The following is a 16,495-nucleotide window of genomic DNA, read 5'->3' as shown; positions in this document are numbered from 1 at the left end:
TTTCCACAAACGTGATCTGTTTTATTTAACAAGTTGGTTGCATCAAGCAATCATACTACATTGCACTGGGTGCACCTTGTGTTCCACTTCTGAAATTTTGGTCCAGTGGAGATACATACACAGCCGGTATTGTTAATCTGGATGAATTTGATAAAGTTAGATTGTGTTTATGGATCATGGGATGTGGATCATGTGCGGGCAGATAATTTAGTATCGTGGTCAGTACTGACATTGTGGGCTGAAGGGTCTGTTCCTCTGTCATACCATTATTTGTGTTCAATGTACTTTGCTCCAGACAGCCGGTGCAAACTTTAACCGGTATGGTTGATTTGGGTACACTTGCTGCTAATTTAAATTGATATGTCTACTCGGGCATTAAGGAAAGATTTGAATTTGTCCACTTTGTTTAATCATATCATAATGTTGTAATGAGCTTTACGGCCAATTAAATAATTTAAAAGTTTATTTGCTGTTGCATTGTGTAAAATGCTCTGCCCGTCTGCAGTGTATCATGTGCTTGTTTATTGCTGTCTCCAGGTCCACAATGTTCAAATTTAGTCCTAAATGATGCTCATTTATTGATTAATATAACCCAGGTCACCTGTAGATTAAAAAAAAATTGTGTTTGTGCTGATTTAAAGAAAATTGCGTCTTTGACAGATTAACTGGGATAATCTGGGTGGCGCAATAGTAGAATTCTTGGTTCTTAGTTTATTGGTCATCCAAAAATATTTCAAATGGAATTTAAAATGGAGGTGGTGGAGGGAGGACTAAAAATATGGAACGCTTCACGAATTTGCGTGTCATCCTTGCACAGGGGCCATGCTAATCTCTGCATCATTCCATTCTAAACATTTCCTATCCATGTGCCTGCCTAAATGTTTCTTAAACATTACAACTACCTCCTCCGGCATAGATACCAAAAACTGGGGTAACTCCCCTTACAGTGCTTGCAGCCTCATTTTTGATCCCGACTACCAGCGCTGTCTGTACGGAGTTTGTACGTTCTCTCCTTGACCGCCTGTGCTTTCTCCGGTTTCCTCCCATACTCCAAAGACGTACAGGTTTGCAGGTTAATTGGCTTGGTATGTTTAGATTGTCCCTAGTTTGTGTAGGATAGTGTTAGCATCACTGGTCGGTGCGGACTCGGTAGGCCGAAGGGCCTGTTCCTGTGCTGTATCTCTAAATTAAACTAAATTCTATGGTGATCTATTCAAAGGGAAATATTGTCCTACACTATGTATTTATTCACATTGCTGTGAGTTTCATACATGGTTAATGCTGATGGGGACTATTGTATTCATGAGTTCTCTTTAGTGAGTTCTCTTGAGAATAATTTCTATTTCTGTAGCATTGTTCACATCACATTAAGGAGGTCCCAAAGTGCTTTACAGCCATCAAAATAATTTGAAGTGTAGGCACTGCAGGAAGAGCAGAAACCTAATCTGCATAGAAAGCTCCTACAAGCAGGGATACTTTAATAAACAGGTCGTCATTTTCCGAAATATAGATTGAGGAATAAACATTGACTGTTAACTCTGAAATCTGATCATCAACCTAAAGGAATGTACTTGTGCTGCCACCTTTGATGAGCTATGAACTTGGACTCCATGATCCCTCTACACATTAATGCTATTAAGGGTCTTGCCATCAACTGTATATTTTTCCCTTACATTCAATGTGCAACGCCTCACACTTGCTCGGGTTAAACTCCATCAGCTATTTCTCCACCCATTTCTGCAGCTGATCTGTATCCCACTGTAACTTCTGATGGTCTTACTCACTGATTGCAACTCCTCCAGCATTAGTGCTGTCAGCAAACTTACTCACCAACCAATCTACATTTACATCCAAGCCATTTCACAAACAGCAGAGGTCCCCAGCACAGATCCCTGCAGAACTCCACTGGTCACAGACCCTGAGCTAGAATATCTTTGTTCTCCTGCAACCCTCTATTTTCTACGAATAATCCAGTTCTGAATCCATGCCACCAAGTCATCATGTACATCTTAATCTTCTGGATCAGCTTACCATGAAGGATTTTATCAAAAGCCTTCCTAAAGTCCACGTAGGAACGTAGGCTCACAGTTTAAGGATAAAGGGGAAATCTTTTAGGACTGAGATGAGAAAAACATTTTTTACACAGAGAGTGGTGAATCTCTGGAATTCTCTGCCACAGAATGTAGTTGAGGCTAGTTCATTGGCTATATTTAAGAGGGAGTTAGATGTGGCCCTTGTGGCTAAAGGGATCAGGGGGTATGGAGAGAAAGCAGGTACAGGATACTGAGTTGGATGATCAGCCATGATCATATTGAATGGCGGTGCAGGCTCGAAGGGCCGAATGGCCTACTCCTGCACCTATTTTCTATGTTTCTATGTATACAACATCCACCGTCCTACCCTCATCAATCTCCTTTGTCACCTAATCAAACATCTTAATCACGTTAATAAGAAACAACCTACCACATACAAAACAATGCTGGCTATCCACAATTAGCCCATTCTCTTCCAAATAGGAGATGTCAAATGGTTTTGAACAACTTCTCTGTTATGGCAACACATTGATCCATTTCTTCCTCCTGTTTCTCCCAGTACTGCTGGCGGTGGACAGGTTTCAGCTTTGGGTTTGACCTGCTGGTGACGTATACAAATCGATTCATCATATTCAAGAGGAACACTCTGAGCCAGCCATGCAATGGGGCTGTGAGTCTGCTGCCTCGCAGAAACATTGCTTTCAGGTGAGGGTTTGACCTAACAGCCAGGTCTTATTCAGGACACTTGGCAGGGATGGTTGAGTTTCTTCATAAGTTAATCTCCCAGTCCGTTACCATGGGAAACATAAGTCACGCTCTTTTCACATTCACAGATAAGTATCTGAATCAGAGTGAAATGAAATCACCCGGGGTTGCTGGAGGGAGTGAGGAAAGGAGCCTGTGTCACAGCAGTTTGCAAATTGTTCAATATGATTTGAAGATTAAGTAACCTATGTTTGAATAAAGCCTATTTGGAAGATTTATTGAAAGCTGAGAGAAAATAATAATCAAATTTGTTTATAATTAGTTATAAGAGAAAGCATCCAAAAGATCAGGCCCAGGACAAGATTACGTATCTAAAAGCCATCTCAATTAAATTTGTAATGAAATGTTGTTCGTCAGCGTCTTAAAATATCTCTCAGTAAATATTGCAAAGGATTACTTATTGAATTAGCATTGTAAAATATGCAACATTTCCAACCTATTTGCCATGACATGTATTTCAAAAACACACATTACCACTCACGGAAATTTTAGGAAACAATCTTGCAATATTTGCAAGTTCTCAGTACTTTCATTAGAGGGCAAACATTAAATTATGTTCGTTCAATCACATAATTATAAATACTTTTGTCAGGATGTGGAAGGCAAGTTTTTTTTACACAGTAAGTGGTGGGTGCCTGGAACATGCTGACAGGAGGTGGTGGAAGCAGACATGATAGTGACATTTGAGGTATTTAAACAGGCTAGAGAATATACAGGCAATGGAGGGACATGGATGATGTTCACACTGATGGGTAGTTTAAATTGACATCATAGTCAGCACAGACTTTGTTGGCCAAAGGTTCTGTTCCTGTACTGTTCTATTTGACATGATTTTACCTGGCACTTGTAAAGTATTGCGAAGCACTTAAAAGTATGTTCCATTTCCAGATCTTTAAAGAGGCCAAAATTGAAAGAGCGCAGGCATCTTGTGGTTTTGCAGGATTGGAGAATGATATAGAAGTGTGATAGAGTGAAGTTATGGATGAGATTGAAAACAAAGGCAAGAGATTAAAAAATAAAGTGCTACTTAACCAGGAGCCCATGCACAAAAGCAGAATTTTAGATGACTTTGTTTATGGACGATAGATAGAAAGTCAAGGGTACAACAACAAATCAACACAGATGTTAGCAGATGAGCTATGCCAGGGGCAGAATCTGACCGTGTACAAATATAGAAATGCGTTAGACTTGGCATAGAGCCTTGGTTGGAAGCTTTACTTTAGGTTAGGATATGATACCTAGATTGCAAACTGCTTGCGCAGTTTCAGCAGTTGCAAGACAGTGTGATGGAGTCAGTGAATAGGGAATAGTGGCCTAAATCTGTGACTTCCAGCCTCACAATTTTTTGTTATTGGAGAAAATATGTATTCACAGAGAAATAGTCTTGCAATGTGAAGAGTTTGAAAGGGGTTAAAAGAGTGGTAGTGAGCTGATTATCCACTGAACACATGTAGAAAATGCCAATGTATTTTCAAATGAGCTCATGTTGCCAGATTGATGCCAAGACAAATAAAAAGGGGTCGTAGATAGATCGGTGAGGAATACCAGAGGATATTGTGTAAAGGCAGGAAGAAAATGTACTGCTGGTGTCTTTCTACCTGTGATTGGAGTAAATAAGAAATGAACAAGGCAAGAGTAGTCCGTACGGTTACATTATAGAAATGAGGAGGCATGTCAAAGTCTGCAAGCAGGTCGAGAAGAACAATGAGTGATCAGCTGCCTATATGAAATTATTAACTGAGGTATCGTTAGTGATTTTGATTAGAGCCACTTTGGTACTGAGGGGCGACTGAGATTTTGATTGCAGGGAGTAAGAAATGAAACTGGTTTTGAAAACATGGCACAAATTGGCAAAGCAATAACATATTTTTAATAACATAACATAATTAAACTATAAATGAGTAATCATCTCATGGTAGATCAGGCTTCAAGCAGGTTCTCCCTCACTTATGGAGAAGTTACATGTCTAGTCACATCACAGTTAGAGGGTGACACAGTGGTGTAGCCGGTAGAGCTGCTGCCTCACAGTGCCAAAGACCTGGGTTCGATCCTCACTTTGGGTGCCTTTTGCATGAGCTTGCACATTGTTCCTGTGACTGCGTGGGTTTCCTACGGGCGTTCCGTTTTCCCCTCATATCCGAAATACGCACAGGTTTGTAGGTTAATTGGCCTCTTTAAATTACCCCTAGTGGATGCGAAAGTAGAGTAAACTAGAACTAATGTAAACAGATGATCAAAGGTCAGCGTGGGCTGAAGAACTTGCTTCCATGCTGAATCTTTCAATCAAGCAATCTGTAATGCGACCCCCTCCTTAAATGCCAGCTACAAACACTTATTGGTTCTTATTTTGATAAATGCTATCAATTTTGTGGACTTTAAATGACTTCCACTATCTCTTACCTGATGCATAGGATCATTATAGAGTAGCTGTAATTAAAAAAAATCCAATTCATTGTCTCAATAAAAGAGGTTAAGAATGATGATTCAATTGCACTGCAGAATAGAATGTCAAATGTCGGGGCAGCACTAAATTGGGTTTTAAGTCATTCTTTGGAGGGTTTCTGACACTAAAGCTGCACCTTCTCACAAATCTCAGTTCAATTAGGAGCCAAAATCCCAATGAATCCCCAAGTATTATTGGGACATCACTTCACAGGGAATGGATATGTTCGCAAACTGCAGTCTAATTCATAATGTAACTCAGATAAAATCAGCTTGGGAACAAAGTCTACAGTATCTTGAAACAATTCACAGCTGAGTTAGAAATTAATCCTTGGTCACTTATGCAAAATACATTGCACTGTTTCCATATATATTTTTGCCATTGTGTTATATTTTTAGCACAGGTGACAAAAGACATATTTACACTCTCATATCTCCTGCAGAGTCATGGTGTTGTACATGAGGGAAAGCGGACATTTCGTCCACCATGTCCATGCTAATCTTTTTGCCCTTTCTGTGTGCACATTATTTTCTGTGTGCTTAAGCAAAGCAAGAATTTCATTGTCCTATACAGGGACACATGACAATAAACTCACTTGGACTTGAACTTGAACTAACCTTTTTGCCCTTCCACACAAATTCCATTTGCATCTTAACCAGTGTTTTATAAAGTTGAAGCATAATGTCCCAACTTTTATATGCTATATCCTGACCTATGAAGGCAAGCATACAGTATGCCTTCTTAATCACTCTAATTACCTGTGTTTCCACAGTCAAGGAAGTTGAGCATCGAGATCCTTCTGTTCCTCACTCATCTCCAACCCAAGCTCCAGTATGTTCCCTGCTTGGGTTGGACTGTCCACTTACTGGTTCAAGAAACCCTGCTGGAGACACTCACAAATTCTGCCTTTTCGATGTCTTTGGCACTGAGCAAGTCCCAGTCAATATTGGGGAAGTTAAAGTCACCCACTCAGCCAACCTTGTTGCTTTGGCATCTTTCTGTAAATCCGTCTACATATCATTTCAGAGTTAAGAAATTTTAGTTACGAGGAAGAGTGTATGTGTTGTACTTGGTAGACAAAAATGCTGCAGTTTCTCCAGCATTTTTGTCTACCTTCCATTTTCCAGCATCTGCAGTTCCTTCTTAAACAATGTGTTGTGCTTGTTTGCCTTGGGGGTGAAAAAATTGAATCTGGGATGGGATTTAATTGACTGATTGAAAATTATCAAAGCCATGGACCACATGAGTAGGAACAGCCTTCTTCCCTTACTTGAGGGTCAATGACTAGGTTTAATAGATCTTGAGGAATTAAGATTTTGTCCAAAAAATGGTAATGTCTTGAACCGATTGCCTGAAAAGACAGGCAAGGCATTACCCCTCATCACAATATTCAACACATTATTACTCCAGTTAGCAATTGGTTTAGTAACCTGTGCTTACAAACTGGGAGCTAGGATGAGATGAAGTAGTTATTTTTCAGTTACCATCCAAAGTAAATTACTTTTGATATTAATTGATATTTTCCTGGTTTTATTTTACGTAAATCCTATCTGTTGCAGATTAAGACTGGCATCATTTGACAGCAATGGGAAAGTGATCTGTAGTCGATCAGCTGGTTATCAGGTCCTATCACTGGAGAAAGACCAGGTATGTTACCAAGCACCAACTAACACATAATAGGAATATTCCTTACTGAATTCCCAGGGAATACCCTTCCGATGTTTTAAAATCCATCAACTTTCTAAAGGGGCAGCATGTCAGAGACAGTCTGTGTTAACATTGGAATTGATACCAGTAACAATCTACAAAACTAAAGCAGTGAAATTCCTGCGAAGTTATTAGACTGACAGCTTCTAATTGTTTAGTGCTTTGAATAATCCTTGAGATTGTTGATGAAGGAATGTAACTCCTGGTGTATATATAATCTAAACAGCTTCATTCTTTTCTTGTCTGGATAGCCTTCAATCACTTCTAAGCAACAGTGAAGCTGTGAAACATCATCAAGTAGGGTTGATTAGAATCTTAATTAAACTGCTTGGATTTCTTATCATTCATTCTTCACGGGGAAGGCGTAACATTTATTGCTAGTGATTGCACCTGCAGCACATTGGTATCCTGGAAAATATTCACGTTTGGACTGTAAAACATGTTGCCCTAGGGTACACTTAGTTCCAGATAGACATCTTAGCTAAGCTGAAGTCAAGGAAATGCATGTTGTTTTCAACCTGTATTTCACACCCAAGCAAAAAGCTGACATTATTAGCGTTCTTAAAGAAAATAGGTTTGATCCTTAGACGTAATTAAAGCACTGATTATCCACATGATAGTTTGCTCGATGAGATTTACGGTCCTTTGATGGAAAAAAATTTGACACATTGCATATTTGGGAACTTTTTGATCTCCGGATTTGAAAACCAATTAAACAATGCGCGTAATAACCCTGTTGAAAACTAAGAGCTAAACTACACACTATGGAGATTCAGCCAGTACTTGAATACAAATTAGAATCAGGAGTAAACCACTCAGTCCGTCACATCTGCTCTGCCAATTATTTAGATTATTCAATAAAAGGCACAAAGTGCTGAAGTAACTCAGCGAGTCAGGCAGCATCTCTGGAGAATATGGAGCGGTGATAATTTGGGTCGGGACCCTTCTGCAAACTGATTCCATGTTTTCCAGAGATGCTGTCTGACCCGCTAATTTACTCCAGCACTTTGTGTCTTTTTTTTATAAACCAGCATCAGCAGTTCCTTGTTTCTGTAGAATTAATGCAAATGGGTGGCTAATGATCGCATGGACTCAGTGAGCGGTAGAGTGTGTTTCTGCACTGTATCGCACCATAACTCTAATTAGTTCCCGTATGTGCATGCCATCCTTTTGCGAAATGCAGGAGTTTACCCAGATCCTTTTGTATCTCTAATTCTTTGGATGATAATGTGCTCTTATTGTTCCTGTCAGAGTGGATGGTTTCACATTTTCCCACATTTTATACTCTTATTTGCTAGATCTTTATTCAATTATTTAACCTGTCTCAATTCCTCTATAGCCTCCTTTTTGCCTCTTTGCAGCTTACTTTCCCTACCTCTTTCGATAAAGAGATGACCGAGCAAAAGTAGATTGGGATCAGGTGAATGTGGATTAAACAACATCTGATTATGTGGGAATCTTTTAAAGCAGGGTTAGCAAGAGTTCAGGCCCAGCGTGTTCTGGTACGGGTGAAAGGCAAAGACAGCAAGCTAACATGGTAGTGAAGAGGAAAGTAACTTTGCAGATGACATGGAAATTGGTGGTGGTGGTGGTGGAGGAATGTTGTCTAATGCCCCTGTCCCACTTAGGAAACCTGAACGGAAACCTCTGGAGACTTTGCGCCCCACCCAAGGTTTCCGTGCGGTTCCCGGAGGTTCCCAGAGAATTTTGTCAGTCTCCCTACCTCCTTCCACTACCTGCAACCACCTGCAACTTCCGGGAACCGCACGGAAACCTTAGGCGGGGCACAAAGTCTCCAGAGGTTTCCGTTCAGGTTTCCTAAGTGGGACAGGGGTTTAAGGCTACAGCAGGATATAAATCAAATCTGGGCAGATCTTTGTCAGATGAATGAATCCCCACAAGTGCAAGATATTACATTTTGGTAAATCAAATCGGGGTAGGACACAAATAGTAAATGATAGGACACTAAGGAATGTGTGACACTGAGGCTCCAGCATTGATCCCTGTGGCACACTGCACTGCATCTTCCCCAACAGAGTAAAGACCCATTTATTCCAGCTGTTATTTTGTCCATGTCAGAATGTTGCATACATCATGAGTTTTTAATTTGATGAATTTACCTCTTCATCAAAATGCCTTTGGGGAATATAAATATAGCTCATCCAAGTGCGGTTCATGGCGCAGTATTTCTTTAAAGAACTCCAGTAGGTTGGCCAAACAACATCCTGCTCACAAAACCATGTTGATTTTGCCTGATTACCTTTACATTTTCTAAGTTCCTTGTAATAACATCTTTAAAGATAGCTTCGAACAGTTTCATTGTGACAATGTTCAGTTCTGTGGCCTGTAATTTCCTGCTTTCTATCTCGCCACTTCACACGCTGCTCCCCAGACTAAAGAGTCTCGACCCGAAATGTCATCTGTCTATTTGCCTCCCCAGGTGCTTGCTGCCTGACCTACTGAGATCCTCCAGCAGCTTGCTTTTTGAAGGAGTTACATTTGTTATTTTACATTCTATTCGTACTTTTCCTCAATCAATCAAGTTTTATTCGTCACTTGCACATGGGCATTTACGAGTAGTATGATGTGAAGAGGTAATAATTATAGGGAGGACAGAAAAGCAAACATGAAACATCTCATCATTGCCTTATTCATTGCAGCATATATTCTATGATATGCAAATAATTCTGGCTGTACATGAACAATGCCCTGAGCTGATTTAAGACAATCTTCTCGGCATATATACAGTGTATATAAATCATTAACAAGCGATGGGCAGGTGTCGGAAAAAACAGGAATGTTGTCCTTGAATATGGAGGATTTTAATACAAGGGGATACAATTTATACAAAACTATTGTTAGACCAGGACTGGAGCACAGAAGATAGTTCAGAGCGCCACATCTTATGTCATGGGGAGTGAGAGAAGATAGACACAAAATGCTGGAGTAACTCAGCGACCCAGGCAATGCCTTCGGCAAGTCCGTCCACTATAACCAAAATCCGCTATGATGGGGTCTGTTAAAACAAGGGTTTACTGTAAGCGTAAAACTCCTATCTGCAGGCAGCACTTAATGTTGATTCAATTGTTTACTTTAAGTCTGATACTGATGTTCTTTTGCCATCTTATAAGATATTTGGGGGAAAGGCAGGTTTAGGGAGTTAAATTTGGCTCAGACAGTGCACAGAGCATCTGCTGCACATGTGACTAATCCCAAACCAACAACTCCTCGCACACTCTACTTTAGTGCCAAATGCACAGTCCTACATTAGCCAAGTAGTTTGTAGTTTTGGACTGCTGACCTCGCGTGATTACCTCTCTTGCGTTTAGTTTAGTTTAGAGATACAGAGCGGAAGCAGGTCCTTCGGCCCAGCGAGTCCATGCCGACCAGACATCCCTACACACATTGGGGACAATTTACAATTTGACCAAACCAATTAACTTACAAACCTGCACATTCTTGGAGTGTGGGAGGGAAGCAGAGATCTCAGAGAAAATCAATGCAGGTCCTAGGGAGAACGTATAAACTCCATACAGACAGCACCCGTAGTTGGGATCGGAAACCTGAGTCTTTAGCGCAGTAAGGCAGCAACTCAATCACAGTGCCGCCATTTACGCTCTTCCACATGATCTGGCATCCTGTATTTCTTACACCACTTTTTGTTTGGGTCACAGGAACAGATTGTGCTGAATCTGGACAGCCGGCTCCTGATGTTCCCACTCTACATTTGCTGCAACTTCCTTTACACATCACCAGAGACAAAAGCTGAGAGTGAGGAGCAGCCGCCAAACAGTGAGAACTGAAATGGGATGTCACTGTTGGGTCCCTGTCCACGTGCTCTCCGTCCAGATGACTGGCTCTTCTCCACGAGCAGCTCACGGTCATTTTAACCATTTCGGGGGACAGTTGAACGCTTGTTCAGTGCATCGGTCTGAGGAACTGCTCATAAGGAATAAAGAAATCATACACGCCATGAGTCACAAGGGAAGGAAACCGCTGCATCTACTTTTCTTGCTCTGCAATTTATTGTTATTTTTTTAGAAAAGCAATTGTGTTCTGGGACAATTTAACCGTAAAATGGAGATATGCAGTTATAAATGTGTCAGATGGGATAAACATGCTCCAAACAAACTGTTCTTGTCTCCCTGACTAAGCTGTGTACTGTGTGAATGATTTTGAACAGCAATCAGGGGGGTAACCAGTCTAATAAGAACAGGTATTCAGTTGCTATCTAGGAAGACAACTGTCCTAATTAATGCAAACGTGAAGTGTTGCTTCTACCTGCTCCTTCTCCATGTTTATTTCCCAGGAGACCTACTCAAGGTTTTCTCAGGCAGTGTTGCTACAACTGCCCGATACAGTACAGAAACAGGCCCTATAGCTCAACTCGTCCAAGCTGATCAATGTCCGTTTGCCCACGTTTGTCTCATATCCCGCTAAACCTTTCCTATCCATGAATAATCTGTTCAAATGCCCTTTTAACATTATGATTATACCTTCCTCTACCACTTCCTCTTGCAAATTGTTCCACATTTCCACCACCTTCCGTGATTAAAGTGTCCCTCCGATCTCCTTTAAATCTTTCCCTTCTCACCTTAAAAATATACCCTCTATTTTAGATGCCATCTGCCTGGGCAAAAGACTGATCATCCACATTATCTCTGACCCTAATTTAATACTATTTTCTGAATGGCTTAGCTCCAATTACTCACCAGCAGCTGAAATGTCAGCATTATTCAGCAAATTATGGGTCCATCTGATCTTTCTCAACTCATCCTGGGACATCAATATGTCTAGTTTAGATACACAGCATGGAAACGGGCCCTTCGACCCACTAAGTGTGTGCTGACCAGCGATCACCTGTAAGCTGGTTCTATCCTACACACAAAGGACAAGTTACAGAAGCTGCCAAACCTGCACGCCTTTGGAATGTGGGAGGAAGCCGGAGCACCCACACGGAGAAAACACACGCGATCACAGGGAGAACGTACAAACTACGTACAGACAGCACCTGTTGTCGGGATCGAACCCAGGTCTCTGGCGCTGTGAGGCAGCAACTCTACCACTGCGCCTCCACTTTGTGAGATCTGGTTCCTTAGCCATGTCTCTTGCTCAAGATTCTTCGTTAAGCTGCAGGGGAGGCCAGAATTGTTCCTGGGTGAAGCTTTAAAACCAGGACTGAAAGGAAGAAACAAACAGCTCTCCTTCTTCTCCATCCCAAAGCAAATGGGTCCAAAGAACTAATATCTTTCAACTGTGCCTTTTCACTTTGGACTTTCTGATTGCAAGGGCAATGGTGTCCTCTGCTGACCACTGTCTGTAATTACATCTGTATTTTACAATGCGTTGTCACAACACAACAGTCTTCCTATAACTAGATCAGTCTGAAGAAGAGTTTCTGCCCGAAACGTTGCCTATTTCCTTCGCTCCATAGATGCTGCCGCAACCGCTGAGTTTCTCCAGCACTTCCTATAACTACATCTAAAAACAGTTTAATGACCTTATTGCACTTATTACCACAGTTTTCCATGTTTAGAATGTTTGAACGAGAAATGGAAGATTAGAGAGGGAATGATCAAGATGTTTCAATCTTTACTTTGATACAGTACCTTGTTTTACAGTGTTGGAATGCACGACCTGCTTTGTACCCGAGTGATGCACTCTATTTGATAATCATTAAACATGTCAAGCCTTATGTACTAAAAAAAAACTACAGATGCTGGAAATCTGAAATAAAAACAGAGAGGGCTGGAAATACTCAGCAGGTCGGGCAACATATGTGGAAGCATTTCAGAAATATTGACTGCATCTTTCTTCACAAAATCTGCCTGACTTGCTGAGTATTTACACCATTTTCTGTGTTTTTTCCCACTATTTACTACTTGAGGCAAGGTAGACTGGATTTATTTTAGTAGCCTTTTGATGTATTTCTTCCCCCCCTCCCCCGCCCCCATTCATGTCAGAATCACGCGAGCTCAGCTCTTGAATGGCGTTGCCGAATAATATAGGACTCTGACCACATGCACTCTTTTCCAAACATACTTTATTTACGTGCATAAGGAGAGCAGCACAGTCACAAATTCTAAAATTCTCTTTCTCTCGTGAAACCTATTGCAGACACTATTCAATCGCAGTTAAATGTTCTGTCAGAGGAATTCCTTTCCTTTCCCCTCGGTCCACTCTTGACCATTTTTCTATTTTCTTTTCACTTTCTGGTCCATAATGTATAAACATATAAGCAACTGGCGTCCCCTTGATGGGTCTGGGCCAATTCTTTGACACCCCCCATTCATGCTTAAATTTCATTCACGTAGCCTCTCACACTCGAACATAAAATTCTCACTCATCCACAGTCCTTCTTCCTATGACCTTTGTGGGTCTCCAGCCCACCGATAGAGTCACAGAGTGATACAGTGTGGCCCAACTTACCCACACCGGCCAACATGTCCCAGCTACACTAGTCCCACACGTCCACGATTAGTCCAAACCTCCTATCCATGTACCTATCTAACTATTTCTTAAATGTTGTGATAGTCCCTGCCCCAACTACCTCTGGCAGCTTGTTCCACCACCCTTTATGTGAAAACGTTACCCCTCAGTTTCCTATTAAATCTTTTCCCCTTATGTCCTCTGGTCCTCGATTCACCTACTGTGGGCAAGAGACTCTGCATCTTCCTTTGTAGTAATTGCTATTCCCCTATTCCTTTCACTTTATGCCGATCGTTATTCCCCTCGGCATCATTATTCCTATTCCCTTATCCCTCCCCTTGATGACCAGCATTCTCTGTGTTCTATCCCCACTGTTTACTGCTTGAGGCAAGGAAGAAGAGGGACAGATATGCACGTTTAGCATATGGGAGGCCACTACTATTGCCATTGTGTCATAATCCCAGGTCAGAATCACGCGAGTACCAGCACTTAAGGAGTTAAAGTTTTGCCGTGTGGAACAGCATTTGCAATCTGCGACTCATAGCAACCGTCTGGAACATGGTGTCCTTACCAAGTCCTCACCTCTCAATCATTTCTAGCCATGTTTGAAACAGTGACATAGCCTGTAAATGTTTACCATCGAAGCGGAATAGCTCCAATATTTCAGCAGCTTACATTTTTATATTGCATGTTTAATTACAAAAAAGACCCCAACTTATTTCCAGGGAAGATTCTCAAACAAAATTTATACTTGGTTCTTGGTTTCTTGGTCCTCCAAAATATTCCAAATGGAATTTAAACTGGAGGTGGTACCTCATGGTAGTACCCCATCTCCCCCCTCCCCCACCCCTCTCTCCTCACCCCTCTCCCTCTCCTCCCACCCCCATCCCTCTCTCCCCCACCCCCTTCCCTCTCTACCCCACCCCCTTCCCTCTCTTCCTCCGCCCCCTTCCCCGTACCCCTCTGTCCCTCGTCCACCTCTCCCCCTACCCCTCCCTCCCCACTCTTCCACTTCTCTCCCACTTACCCAACCCCTCTCTTTCCCCCTCCCTCCCCTCTCACCCCCCACCCCTTCCCCTACCCCTCTGTCCCTCTTCCACCACTCCCCCTACCCCTCTACCCTCCCTCCCTACCCACTCTTCCACTTCTCTCCCCCTCCCACTCTCTCTCCACACTCTTCCCCCACCCTCCCCTACCCCATCTCCCTCCTCCCCCACACCTCTCTCCCCCATCCCTCTCTCCTCCCGTACCCCACCCCTCTCTCCCCCCTCTCCATCTCCCTCTCCTCATCCCTCTCCCTGCCTGCAGTCATACACAATAATAATAAATAACAAAACATACAATAAACAAACACTGAGTTCACCAAGCACCTCCTCACTGTGATGGAGGCAAAAGTCTTAGTCACTATATATACTGAATACTATATATACTGAACCACCTAAGACATTATAAAGGCCCAACAGCCCTAACCATTCATTGTATAATAAAGATTTTCTTAATGTAATTATTGTTTCTTTTGCCAATTACCTTAATTTTATCTGTCCTGGTTCTTGATCCATTTGCCAATGAAAACAGTTTTAGTTTAAATCCAATGTGTGTTCCAATTAGCTCCGGCTCTTAAAGATAACGGAGTCAGGGGATATGGGGAGAAGGCAGGAACGGGGTACTGATTGGGGATGATCAGCCGTGATTACATTGAATGGCGGTGCTGACTCGAAGGGCCGAATGGCCTACTCCTGCACCTATTGTCTATTCATCTCTTATAATCTTAAGCACTTCTATTAGAATGTCTTGCAATTGCCATTCCAAGGAGAACAACTCCAGCTTCTCCAGTTCCAGATGATAGCTCCACTTTTGCGAGAAATGTTTTGGTAAATATTTTCCACACTCTCCCTAATGTCATAACAACTTCAGTGTTTCGAAACGATGCGTTATAACTTCATTGTACGTGTACTGTTTGTCTGTATTTATTAAACCCAACATCCCATATGTTTTTACACAGTGGAAATCCAACACCCTGCCCGCTTGAGCAAACTGTCTGTATTTTCTCAGATCCCTCTGTTCTTCTACTCTTTTTTAAATTGTGCCTTTTGTTTGTATTGTGTTTTCTCATTCTTCCAACCAAAATATAACGCTTCAGATCATTCAACATTAAATTTAATCTGCCTCCTATCATGTGTCATTTCCTATGAGAGTACGGTGATCCATAACCTGTGGGAGATTCCTAGACAACCTGATAGCAAACAGACATGTTTCTGGATAGCTTGCATCATACTTGTGAAGCATTGTCTGCTGATTTAGGAAATGGGGGCACTCCCTCAGTATCAGAGATTCAGTCTGAATTTTTATGCCTGCATCTGTGGGGTGACCAGAACCAGGGGGGTCACAGTTTCAGAATAAGGAGTAGGTCATTTAGGACTGAGTTGAGGGGGAAAAAATATTCACCCAGAGAGTTGTGAATCTGTGGAATTATCTGCCACAGAAGGCACTGGATGTTTTCAAGAGAGAGTTAGATTTAGCTCTTGGGGTTAATGGAATCAAGGGATATGGGGGGAAAGCAGGAAGGGGGGGGGGGGGTTATTGATTTTGGATGATCAACCATGATCATATTGAATGGCGGTGCTGGTTCGAAGGGCCGAATGGCCTACTCCTGCGCCTTTTTTCCTATGTTTCTATTAGTGCAGCAAATCCTTCAGTGTCGTTCTTCGACCATTCTGCAATGCACTTTTAAAACGACTGTAAGATCTCAGCATCCCTGCAGGTGGCAGCACTGAGCCACGTGCCATGAGGAATCAGAGCAGTGAAATGAATGTCAGAGTCTTGGTTCGGACAGAAATGGTGAAGATTTTGGACTTCACGGGCTACAAATGGACAGGCTGCGTGAATGTGCATTGAGAAATCTCTGTTCCCATGCATTTTTCGAATTAAGACTTTGTGACTTGAGTCATGCATTTGGAGTCACAACACAAAAACATGCCCCTTGCTCAGTATATCCATGCTGACCACAGTACCTATCCCTACCTACTAATCTAATTTACCAGCACAGCCTGCAGCAGCCTATGTCTTGCCGATTATGAGAGTCTGCCTTCACCACTCCATCAGACATCATATTCCAGTG

At 42.0% G+C, this 16,495-nt stretch overlaps 1 protein-coding gene and 1 non-coding gene across 2 annotated transcripts in view; one reads left to right on the top strand and one right to left on the bottom strand.

Annotated features, from left to right (window-relative positions):
• Positions 1-11,583, top strand: part of gmcl1 (germ cell-less 1, spermatogenesis associated) — a 33,052-nt gene extending 21,469 nt beyond the window's left edge. Inside the window, exons 12-14 of the mRNA XM_033014163.1 lie at positions 2,593-2,738; positions 6,801-6,888; positions 10,623-11,583. Of these exons, the coding sequence (XP_032870054.1) occupies positions 2,593-2,738; positions 6,801-6,888; positions 10,623-10,751 (363 nt within the window). The 3' untranslated portion in view covers positions 10,752-11,583. The remainder of the gene's footprint in view (positions 1-2,592; positions 2,739-6,800; positions 6,889-10,622) is intronic.
• LOC116967529 lies at positions 773-879 on the bottom strand. The gene has a single exon (XR_004410246.1). It is a non-coding gene; the product is annotated as a U6 spliceosomal RNA (small nuclear RNA).
• Positions 11,584-16,495: the final 4,912 nt, after the last annotated feature.

The sequence above is a fragment of the Amblyraja radiata genome, chromosome 39 (assembly GCF_010909765.2).
Source record: "Amblyraja radiata isolate CabotCenter1 chromosome 39, sAmbRad1.1.pri, whole genome shotgun sequence".
Lineage (NCBI taxonomy): Eukaryota > Metazoa > Chordata > Chondrichthyes > Rajiformes > Rajidae > Amblyraja > Amblyraja radiata.
Note: the sequence above shows the minus strand (reverse complement) of the source record. Positions and strands in the feature narration are given on the sequence as shown.